The sequence below is a fragment of the Hippopotamus amphibius genome, chromosome 3, assembly GCF_030028045.1.
Source record: "Hippopotamus amphibius kiboko isolate mHipAmp2 chromosome 3, mHipAmp2.hap2, whole genome shotgun sequence".
NCBI classification, from domain to species: Eukaryota; Metazoa; Chordata; class Mammalia; order Artiodactyla; family Hippopotamidae; genus Hippopotamus; species Hippopotamus amphibius.
In genome coordinates, this window is record NC_080188.1 from 119,538,694 (window position 1) to 119,551,150 (window position 12,457).

Sequence of the window (12,457 nt, forward strand, 5' to 3'; positions counted from 1 at the left end):
GCCGGGAATCAAGGCAAAGATTACAGTAGAAATCTCTGTATTGTGTGAGTATTCTAAGTTCACTCCACATGAACACTAATGTAGGTAAAGAGTTTAAAGATGTTCATACTTCTTATCAGATGCTTTAGTGGCCTAAGGGGACAATTAGGGCAGGTCAGAGCACATATAACTAGGAACTCTTGGCCACCACTGCATGTTCTTTCCTGTGTACTTGGGCCCAGCAAAGAAACATGAAGTGGCTTGGAATCCTAGGGCTGGTGGCCCTCTCAGAGTGCCTAGTCACGTAAGTATGCTGCGTATAAGCAGCAGCATTTCACTTTCGGGGTTTTTTCTTGTCCTGTTATTCTTCCATTCATCAGGGTTAGGAGGAAATGTAATCATTCTCTGACAGTCTTAAAGTTCAACTCATGCTTGCTGATGGGTACCTTGCCATGGGCCCCATGGGCCTTGAGGATCTTGCGGTCATCCTGCAGGGTTGTACAACTTTGGAGGTGCCAGGCACATGATGAGCTATGGGAAATGGCATTCCTTGTAATTGTGCAATGCACAACCTCTGCAACTGTAAGTGTGGTCCGATGGAGCAGCATTTCTCCTGTATGTGCTTCCAGGTCTTCTCTCTGCCTTTTCTCCCTTTCAGTGTGAATGTGCCTGTGTCTTTATCTCTTTATCTCTCTCTTTAATCTCTCCATTACATTGGCTATCTCTGAGTATGCAGAACTCTCTGAGTCTTTTGCTTCCTATTTTTACTCTTCCTTCCTTCTCTAGTCTTTTAATTTCCCTAATGTATTCCCCATCTCCTGGCTTCCGCTCACAGCAATCTCTGCTGCTTGAGCCCTGGAGAAAGATCAGGAAGGCTACTTCGAGGCTGTTTTACCTCAAACAAGCAGTGGGACCACATCCAATTCACAAACTCCCTGCATTTCAAATACCTTCCTTATAAAAAGAAGATGATGATCCCGCTTCTACTTGCTTCCCAGAGCTTTTTGGAAAAAGATACAGTGGGATGGCAATGGCAATAGCAATGGTAATAGCTGCCATTGTTCACACTTCCTACATATCAGGTACATTATATCCATCATCTCAATACATACCCACCACATTCTATTTGGGGGATGAGGGTTATTATATTCCACCTTTTCACCATCAGGGAAACTGAGACTCAAAATGGTCACATGACTTACCCAAGATTACAAGACAGAACGTGTATTCAAACAGAGGCCTTTCCCTTGGTCTTTACATGGCATCCTGATAATAACATGACACTCATAATAATGTTGGAAAAATACACAGCACCATTACAATGCAATGTATGACAGTCATGCAATAACACAGACAGCTGATTGCTGTGATTCTTTGTTTGCTTTTCGCAATGTTTGGTGAAAGAATCCCTCTAACGAAGACCAAGACCATGCGAGAAATCCTCAGGGAGAAAAACCTTCTGACAAATTTCCTGGAGAACACTGATGACCCATCCCAGAATGCCACTGATGACCCGAATATTTTTCTTTACCCCCTGAGTAACTTCATGGATGTGAGTGTGTTGGGAGGATGGTGCTCCACAGCGCCCCCTGGTGCTCTGGCCTAGCACTGGTGTTCATCTGGAGGGGCCAGGCTGGATGTTGGGGCTGGGGCTCCTGCAAGAAGCAGAAATACTGGGGATCAGGGACCCCATTCCCAGAGGAGAAGGCACTATAATCCTCAGCTCTTTGTCTGTGGTGACTGGGCCCTGCAATGAGCAAGTGGCAGGTAAACATCTATTTTGTGCTAAAGATATGTCAGTAGTTTGAGGGAGCTTGTTCTTTCTGAACTAAGTGAGCCCCAGATTTAGAGGAGAAAGGTGAGCCATGTCTAATCAAAAACTAAAGCCAATTGCACATCAGGTTTGAAACCCCAGGCAGAGGAAGGCCAGCCTCCACAAATGCAAGAAGGACACCAGCAGAAAGATACTGAGCCCTATGGCCTGTGACACCATAAAAATTTAACACTATGGTTATTGTTATTGATTTTAAAAATAGTCTCCTGTTCTCCTTAAGAATGCATAGGCCAGCCTGAGTGATAGGCAAAGAGTTAATACATGTCCAATAGAAGAGTCAACTGCATGGCCTAGATAGCACTTCATCTGAGTTTAAAGGAATTGGCCCGGGGTGACCTAGGAGGACCACATGGAGAAGGGAACACTCAGGCTGGCCCTTGAAGGGGATACTGGAGAGCTTCTCAAATGAAGGCACCAGAACTTCCCTGGAGGTCCAGTGGTTAACGCTCTGCACTAATGCTGCACTGTCTTAGGGTCAATGTGGGGTGTGGGAACTAAGATTGCACATGGACAAGAAAAAGTGAATTGCATGACGGTACCATTCTGAACAGAGGCTATGAGGTGTGGTGGTTGGAAAGTGATTTCAAGAGACATGAGACACTTTGAGGGGGGCAGCACTCTGGGAAGCAAGGGTGTGCAGGGCAGCCAGGGCTGCGCTAGCCACCCCTCCCTGCCTCCTGTAGCTGTCCTACCTGGGCCACATCAGCATTGGAACACCCCCTCAGGAGTTTAGCGTCGTCTTTGACACTGGCTCATATGACATATGGGTGACCTCCATCAACTGCTTCAGTCCCTCCTACCGTGAGTTCTTGCCCATTCCCTGCCCATCATATGCTCCTTGGTCCATTCACATCTCTGTCTTTGGCACCTGAAAGACACTCATCTCTTGTGTCTGCAGGTGCACGCAAGTTCTTCGACCCTCATTCATCCAGCACATTCCAGCTCACGGGCCGGCGCTTTGACATCAAATACGGCACTGGGAGGGTGATTGGATCCCATGCCTATGACACAGTTCGGGTAACTAGAAACCAGAAGTTTGTCAGGGCTTGCCCTGGGAGCCACCACTGCTTACAAAAGAGATTCAGAACAAACTGGTGGGGCCAGTCTTTCCCATGGGCCCTAGTGGCTGGCTGCTGGCCCAGCAGTGAGTGCCTCTGGGGACACAGCCCCCTGCTGACACACAATATACCAGAACAGCTAATCAAGAGAGTGGCTTAGGGTGTGAATATGCAGCTCCTTTGCCCTTGAGCAGCTCAAGGTTCATTTTGCTGAGAGCAGGGAGACTGGTGAAAAATCACCCACAATTCTATTCTCAGACTCTGGCATGCAATTTCATGGTAATAACATGTTGAGTCCTGGAACAACCCCACAGAGCAAGTACTATGATTAGCTCCACTTTACAGAGGAAGAAACTGAGGTCTAGAGCACCAGGGCCTTGTGTAGGTCAGGCATCTGATAAGTGGTGGAGCTGGGTGGGCCAGTCAGATTTTGTGCAGTTGTGGGTATTTGCGGAAACAGTAAAACTGATCTTGGGTCCCTGGGAGCAGCCTTTAGGCATCTAGGCAGGAAAAGTAGGAGACCGCAGGTGTGGAGGGACCTGATACAGGGGTTCTTATTCTAGGGGGCCTTTGAGACTCCGCTAAATCCATGGCCTGCCTCCTCCATTTGCTCCTGTCCTAAGTCTCTGTTTCCCCACCTGTACAGAAGACATGAGGCCAATTTGACTCCCTTCAGATGGTGTGTGTAGGAGGAGCAGGTGTTGCTTAAAAATCTGCAGCCCTGCACAAATGGAACCCAAATTCCTGTCCCAGCTTGTTCTAACCAACTTAGGTAAAACCAAGGCACAGCCTAGCCTCAAGTCTTCACTGAGGTGCTAATGGCATCTCCACCCCAGCCTAGTCCCAGCCCCACATCCCAAACCTTTATGTGGAAACATTCTCCTCTCCTTCAGATTGGGAAACTCATCAACCTGCGCCAGGCATTTGGTCTGATCAATAAAATGTTGCGTTTGGATCATATAAACTTTGATGGCATCCTGGGCCTTGGGGACACCCGCCTTGCCCACCGAGGGATGAATCCCATCTTCGACAACCTGAAGAAACTGGGTGTTATTTCTCAGCCTGTCTTTGCCTTCTACTTGAGCACGTAAGTCTGAGCTGGACAAACCCTCTTGATAAATTAGCAGTAAGATGCTTTCAGTTGTATGAATAATTATCAACCTCTTGATGCAGAAGTTTACTGAAAGACTGTCTACCTCAACATAACTATGGTCCCACCACTAGTTTGTGTAAATAATGCTTTAATGGAACAAAACCATACTCATGGGCTCAAGGGCAACAGGTTGGTCCAGGGAAGTGAAGGGAAGGGGGAGAGCAATGGAAGGCGTCAGGATACAGGTTGGAGGAAAAGGCAATAGGATTTGCTGAGGGATTTGATATGGAAGGACAGACAGGGATGGCGGGAATGTTTACTTCCTCACTAACATTTTATTTTGAGCTCAGAAGTAGCTACACAATTGGCAGAAGCCAGGGCAAAATAAAAATGGGGGACCTCCTGTTCAAAAACTATTAGGAATTTCAAAACAGGAATAACAGCACCATGTGTCCCTGCTGAGTGTGGGGCCTCATGGATGACACAGGTCACAGGCCTCTGAAGCCAAAACTGAGTCAGCCCATACCCAAGCCCTTAGTGACCGCAGGCCTCTGCTTTTCTGAAAATGACAGGCTGAACAAAGTGGAAGAGAGACCCCTCCTGCACGGTTTCCTCTGAGGATATCTCTGAGAACTCTGGTTTCTGGATGGGACCAGGCCCTCTTCAAAAGGGCGGGTGGTCAGAGGCCACCCAGGCTGCACAGCTTTGAACCTCTTCAGCGACACTCATAAGTTGCTGACCAACCTTGGTCATGTAATCAATCCCTCCATGCCTCACTTTCCACATCTGTGAAATGGAGACCATAGCAGTGCCTCTGATGGGTGGATAAGCACAGCCCTCAGACAGTGAGTGGTGTTATTCTCTGACAAGGAGCCCTGACTCTTCCTTCTCTCCTCAGTGGGAAAGAGAATGGCAGCGTGGTGATGTTTGGCGGGGTGGACCACAGCTACCACAAAGGAGAGCTCAACTGGATACCAGTGTCCCACACCCTCTACTGGCAGATAATCATGAACCAGTAAGCCTCTCCCGCTAAGGGTCACCCCAAGTGATGCTCCCACAGGTACACACGGACACATGCACACACACACAGATGCTCACACAAACACACAGTCACACACAGACACATACACTCCACCCACAAACACACATATTGGCACACCTATCAGCATGCACAGGAGCACAGATACACACCTAAACACACACACAGACCCACAGACAGACAGAGAACAGAGGCACACACACACACACACACAGAAACACACACAAACACACATAAATACACACATCACTCACCCATGGGTGCATAATGGCCCCAGGATTTCTGACTGTGGCCCTGATCAGGGTCCAGAACAGGGTCCTGAGAGGTGTATACAGCCTGGAAAGGGATGTATCCACTGTGCTGTGAGGTAAATGGCATGGTTTGAGGACCCTAAATTATGGTGAAATGAGGATCAGGGAGAATTTCACTAGCCTAAGCAGGGTTGGGATAAGATGACCATCTGTCTAGGGCTACCCAGTAATGAGGGAGTTCTTCATACAAAAACTTGCTAGTTTAAAAACAGGGAAACTCCTGGACAAACTGGGAAGTCTGGTCTCCTTAGGGAGAAGCTTACCAGCAGTGGAGAGAGGTTAGCTCCATTCTTGAGACCTGAAAGTAACCCATACAAAGAGACACTCCACCTGCCCATTGCATCCACCCTCACCCCCATCCCACACATGCAGTGGGGCAGGGGCTGTTACAGAGAGAAGCAAGAAGCTGGAATTCATGAGTTACCTGAGAACGAGGGGCCATAACTGATGGGATTCTGTGTGTTACCGTCAGACAGAAGCTTACATGTCCTTTGGAGGCCCCCACGGGCTACCTCAGGCAACACCTGGCCGGGGGCCTCAATGTCTGATCCAGGTGAAGGGGCCAGGCAGGGAAACAACCTCTCCCAGGACAGCCTGCTTTTCCCTGCTCAGCACTCTTTGCATCTGATGCCCAAAAGAGTGTTCACCTTCACTGTGTGAGTTGACATGTACTTGATCAGACACAGGTCTCTGGTTAATCTTCATGTTTGTCCTCACTCTCTCCCTCACTGACTCACTCATTCATTCACTCAACAGACATACATTTTGCATCCACAGTGTGGTGGGTACTTGAGGGAGAAACTGAGGATACAACTTGCCCTTACATATAAGGAGGCAGACGTACATGAAACGAGTCACACACGTAATGAATTCCCACTTCAGTACTTGCTACAAATGAAGATGAGTCTACAGAGAGTGAAAAAATGGAGGCTCATCTAGTCTTTGGGAAAGACTTCACAGAAAATGTGACATTTTACCTGGCACCCTAAAGATGAGAATAAATTAGCTAGATAAAAGTGATGGGGGTCTTCTAGGCAGGGCTAGCAGGGCATGCCAAGGCCCTGAGGCACAAAAGAGCCTGGTGCATTCAAGAACTCAAAGGAAGTCAAAGAAGGGTATGTGACCAGAACAAGGGAAGACAGAGTCAGGGCATGAGCAAAAGGCAATTGTGGGGACAGTCAGATATGCTGGCATTCATGAGGGGAGACTTCAGAGTGATCTTTGTCCCACTGTCTCTCAGCATCACCCTGAATGGGGAGGTCATTGCTTGTTTCCACGGCTGCCAGGCCATTGTGAATACTGGAACTGCATTCCTTCTTGGCCCAACCGTAATGGTCAATGCCATCCAGAAGCTCATCGGCGCCAGGCCTGTTGGTCGAGAGGTGAATGGACATGCCACAGGGTCACTATTGGGCTCTCCACACACCAGGGATCATCCAGGCCAAACTCTCTTCTCTTTCTCTAACAGTACGTGGTTCCATGTAACTACATCACATATCTGCCTAGTGTCATCTTCACCATCAATGGCATTAAGTACCCAGTGTCCGCTCGAGCCTACACCTGGAAGGTGAGGGGCCAACCCTGGGGGCTGGTTCTCAAATCTGGGCCTTGCAAGGACCATTGAGCTGTTGCTGGGAGGAGGGGGCCCTCTTCAGGCTGAGCCATACCACTGCAGATGCTGCTGAGTCCCCGTGGCTGTGCCAGTGCCTCCCACAAAACCAAACACTTGAGAGTAAAGGGCAGTTTGGGAAATCCATCATCCTGAAATAAATGGAGACCCCACCCTGTGTAGGCATGGCGCGAGGCACAAGGAGAGACGAACCCTAAGAGCCTCTGCCCAGTTCAACCAGAGCCCTCATATACATGAGCACAGTATGTCAGCTCTAGCAATCCCTGAAATCGGCCAATGACAAGTGGGCTTGGCTGAGGACAGTCTCAGTGTGTTGTACCAACATAACGATTAACCGTATCCCTTCTCATCTCAAATGTGTCCTGGTTGGTTGATCTAATACTTGGTTCACCTAGGACTCAGCTGCAACTTCCAATTGCTAAGCTCCAGTTCCTCCTCTGTGAGTTGGGGTACCATATCCATCTGTTGGGATGTTGAATGCTCATGAGAGTACTGGATGCACAGTGACTGCATGGCCCCAGCAAAAGGATTGAGGCTTCAAGTCACCTCCCTGCGGGAGTTCAGAGGTGGCTGATGGGCTCAAGAAAGGCTTTGAGGAAGACAGGGAATTTCAGTAATTTGAAACCCCCTGCCTCATGGAGGCATGAGGAGGCCTGCTTGAGTGCAAGGAAAACTACACTGGATTCCATTCGAGTATCACCCCTGGGCGTTGGGCCAATGGGAGCCTGGGCCAGATATGGAGTGATGAAGGCTACACACAAGGAGAGCCCCAGGGTAGGTCCCAGAAAACAACCTGGATTGGCCAGCTCGGGTGAGCATGGGTCTAGGAAGTCTTCCTGAGTGCCTGAGAACAGTCTTAAAGGAGAGGTTGTAGGGAAGAGAGAGAAGAAAAGTCATTCTTTGCAGAGAAAACAGTGAAGGAAAGAACAGGGGAACAATGGGCCATTCTTGTCCTTTTTTTTTTTTTTTTTGATTGTATTGAAGTATAGTTTATTTACAATGTGTTGTTAATTTATGCTATAAAACAAAGTGACTCGGTTATGCATATATATATTTTTTCCTATTTTTCCTTTAGGGTTTGTACAGGATATTGAATATTCTTCCCTGTGCTATACAGAGGAAATTGCTGTTTATCCACTCTATATATAGTAGTTTGCATCTGCTAATACCAAACTCCCAATCCTTCCATTCCCAACCAACCTCCATTAGAGCAACAACATGTCTTGGCTGTTAATGCACTCGGATTGGCATCCCACTTCCATAGCTGCTGAGAGTCACTTGGTACTTACTAAAGGAAGGCAATAAAACTGAGAAGCCACTGGCTCTAGTTGCTAAGGTTGGTGGCAGGTAATGGATGAGGCTGACTGGGGTGTATTTCCATCTCCCCCAGGATCCCAAGGGCACCTGTCTGAGCAACTTTCAAGGGGGCACAGAGAAGTGGAACAAAGTTGAAACCTGGGTCCTGGGTGATGCTTTCCTGAGGCTGTATTTCTCTGTTTATGATCGGGCAAACAGCAGGATTGGCCTGGCTCCTGCAGTATAAATCCTGGTGCTGCTTCAGGAATCAATCAGGCCCACTCCAAACACACACTCACTCACATGTAGGGCACTCCTGCCAAGGGATGGTTGTGGACTGTGTTTGGTTGTCTGTAAAGCCCTATTTTAAGTAAAGAATAAAGGATTCCAATCCTAATGGTGCTAATATGAATGGGTAGGTGCCTCTCTTTGGGTCGGGGAGGTGCATCATAATTGGGCAGGAACTAGAACCTCATCTGAACCACAAGTGAGTGGATCCCAATTCCAACTGGCTTCAAGGAAAGTGGAGATTTATTGCAAGGATACTGGTGATCCTGGACTCAGGAACCAGAGCAGATTCAAACACCTCAGTTACTAGAGCCAAAAATCAGAAGCCATCAGCTCACCCTTTCTCTGCCTCACTCTTTCCCTTCTCTCAAGTTTGATTCTCTTAGCCTGACAGATTTTTTCCCTCAGGCTTCTACACATATATCCCCAAGGGGTCGAAACCTTAAGAAACAAGCTCAAGAAACATCTGGGTACCAGGAGGTCTCTGATTGGTCCACCTCAGATCATGTGTCCAGGCCTGGACCAAACATTTTGGCAGGTTATGGTGTCCTATGATTGGCTTTACTAGGTCACATGGCCCTGCCCAACATGATTGACAGTTTCCTCCAGCACCATGTGACTGGAGCTGGGGAGAGACATCCCCAAAGGAAGTAACAAAAGGATGTGTAACACGATGGAGGAGATGGTGACAGCCCCACCAATACCACCACCTTCTATTCAGAGATTATAAGGGGTAATCAAAATAGATTCTATTCTTCCCATTTCAGAGGACTTTTGACAGTGGCCTTCAGCTGCAGGTGGGGGGGGGGGGGTTCTTGGTGAAGCTGTTCAAGCCGAGATGATTCCCATTTGTCCCCACACCTTAGTCACCAGCTCTCTGCCACCCACCCCTGCAATGTCCTTTCCTGTCCCACTTCCCAAGTGCAAGTCCTTGTGGATACCTGAGCCAGCCCCACCCCTCCAGGGCCCAGCATGTTCATTCCCTTGACCTCCAAATCTGTTGGGGTGAATGCCACTCATGTAAAGGTGCACTCAGGGTGCACAAAGCCTTCAGCCTTCCAAAGCTTCCTCCAGGGACAGAGCTACAAACCATTTGGTTCAAACTGACATGGTTTGGAACTTTTGGAACATAAGCATCACTTCACACCTGGAGACGCTAGTCAGAGACACAAACTGGGGATAGTGAGGGCCAGAGCTGGAGGGAAACCCAGAGGAGAGATGGAACAGCAAAGCTTGAATAAGGTGGAAAACACACCCCAACACAATGTATAATATGGGCCTTCACTCAGGCAAAACAAACATCAGCGAAAAGGACATTGCCCTTCCCTCCTCATCTTTTCATTCAGTACAAATTTACTGACCACCTCGATTGTCAGAGGTGCTATAGTAGACCCCAGGGATAGAGGTCAGGGTTAGGAACCCACCACTGATTCCTGGAGACAGATAAAGGGACAACTCCCAATAGAGAGGGCCAGATGGAGAAAACAACAGAGGTGTGGGTAGGTCACAGGAGTGAGGGGCTTCCTCTTCAGGAAGCCAGGGAAAGGCTGGGGAGGACAAAAGAAGGGCATTAACTTCAGTGTTGTGACCCCACCCTGAAACACACCCCTAAGCCCTGCAGTTACCATGTCTGTGTAGATTTGCCATATATCCATGATTATGTGTGCCTGGTCTATTTGGGTTGGCACTGGATTATGATTGCCTTGAGGGGAATAAAAGAGGACTGGTTGCAGAGCTGGTGAAGGGAGGAAAGGTGAGAGAAGAACTGGTATGTATTTATTTTTAACAGTAAATATCATGATACGATGTTAATGGATACGCAAGAGAACAGCTTGTCAAACTCATTTTCCAAATGCTCTTCATGGAACCATAAGCAAAGTCTTTCTGTTCATGAGAAACCACAAATGAAAAAAAAAAAAAAAAGAAAGAAAGAAAGAAAGAAAGAAAAAGAAGAAGAGCTCTGGTTAATTGCATATGCCATTTCCCTCTCTCCCCATGAGCCTCTGCAGGGCATGACCCCCATTATACAGATGAAGGAAGCTACCTCCATTCTTCTGGCCTGAGTACTGGTGACAGGCACATAGTAGGCCCTCAATAAATATGTGTTGAATAAATGAATGGATGATTTTGTAGATGTTTCTACTAGAACACACTGCTGCATCCATATTGGGAGACATATGGTGTCATCTTGGCTCACTACCATAATATCAACAAGAAAAAGTCAGGCTTTGCTTTCGTAGATGAATCTAAGGCCAGTGCTGGAGCTGTGTCTATTAATGAGGCCACTGTTCCCGAGGCTGTACGTTTGTAGCTTGGGCTACCACCATGAGGATAAATTCTGATCTTCACCAACTTTCTTTTTTTTTTTTTTGGCCACACCACACAATGTGTGCGATCTTATTTCTCTTACCACGGATCAAATACATATCCCCTTCATTGGAAGCATGGAGTCTTAACCACTGATTCTGCAGGGAAGTCCCAATGTCTGACCTTGAAAGCAACAATCTTCCCCCACATTCCACTTTTATCCGTTACCCATTGAAGAACAGAGAGTTTTATAGGCACCAGTGAGAGAGATAGTAGAAAAAACCAGGAAAGAGACATATCTTCTACACTTTTTGAGAGTGTAAATTTGTACATTTTTTTTTTGATGACTTGTTCTTAAAATATTCATGGTCTTCATCCCAGCGATTTTGCTTCTAAGGTTCATGCTGAAGTGATGAACAGAACCACCTGAAAACTTAAATAAGCAAAGATGTAGTCCTCAGAGTCTCTTACAAAGGGGAAAATGTGGGACATTCGCAAGACGCTTTGAATACAAAGTGTCCACAGCATAGATAGGCCATCATGCAATCAATCACCTTAAAATTGTTTTTTAGGAGAATATTTAGTGCTCTGAGACATCATGCTAATATACATTGAGAAAAAAGAAAAGAATACAAAACAGCATGATCCCAGGTTTGCTGAGCACATGGAAGACAGTACAACATACTCACTAGGCATGTACATCCTAGAGCTTTTCTGCCTGGGTTCAAATCCCACCTCTGACACCTATCAGTCATGTGACCTTGATAAGTTCATTTTGGACATCATTCCCTATGCTGTAAAATTGGGAGGATAGTTGCTCCTGCACTAATCATCAGTAAAATGCAAATCAAATGACAATAAGATACCACCTCATATCCGTTAGAATGGTCATTATCAAAAAACAGAAGACACCAAATTTTGACGAGGATGTGGAATCCTGCACATTGTTGGGGGGGGGGTGTAAAGTGGTGTAGCCGCTGGAGAACATAATGGAGATTTCTCAAAAACAAAAACAAAAACAAAAACAAAAACAAAAAAAACACCTCAAAAAGAGAATGACTATTTGATCAAGCAATCTCACTTCTGTGTATTTATTCCAAAAGCCTAAAATCATGATCACAAATGAATATTTACCCTGTCATGTACTTGCAGCATCATTCACAATAGCCAAGATGTAGAAACCACTTAGATTCATAAACAGTTGAATGGATAAAGAAAAGGTGGTAGAGATATGCAATGGATTATTAGTCAGGCTTTTTAAACTATTCATTTATTTGGCTGTGCAGGTCAGTTGCAGCACATGGGATCTTCAGTTGTGGCATGGAGGATCATTAGTTGTGGCATGAGAACTATTAGTTGTGACATGTGGGATCTAGTTCCCTGACCAGGCATTGAACCTAGGCCCCTCATTGGGAGTGTGGCATCTTCTCCACCGTGACACAAGGTAAATCTTGGTCATGGCTGTTTTATATTTAATTTGTTTCAGTTGATTTGACATGATGCTAAAATTGAAACTGAGCACCTCAGATTAGGAATATACCCAGAGGCTGGGACTCAAACCCTGGTAAAACCTAATGTCTTCCATCTGAGATTACACACCTGATTTCAGGAGTTACTGAAGT

At 46.7% G+C, this 12,457-nt stretch overlaps 1 protein-coding gene across 1 annotated transcript; it reads left to right on the forward strand.

The window, feature by feature from the left end:
• The first annotated feature begins 230 nt into the window (after nucleotides 1-230).
• LOC130850218 (pregnancy-associated glycoprotein 2-like) lies at nucleotides 231-8,631 on the forward strand. The gene is made up of 9 exons (XM_057729616.1): nucleotides 231-283; nucleotides 1,384-1,531; nucleotides 2,497-2,614; nucleotides 2,712-2,830; nucleotides 3,765-3,958; nucleotides 4,863-4,979; nucleotides 6,555-6,700; nucleotides 6,781-6,881; nucleotides 8,335-8,631. The coding sequence occupies exons 1-9, from the start codon at nucleotides 231-233 to the stop codon at nucleotides 8,485-8,487; spliced, it is 1,149 nt and encodes a 382-aa protein (XP_057585599.1). The 3' UTR covers nucleotides 8,488-8,631.
• Nucleotides 8,632-12,457: the final 3,826 nt, after the last annotated feature.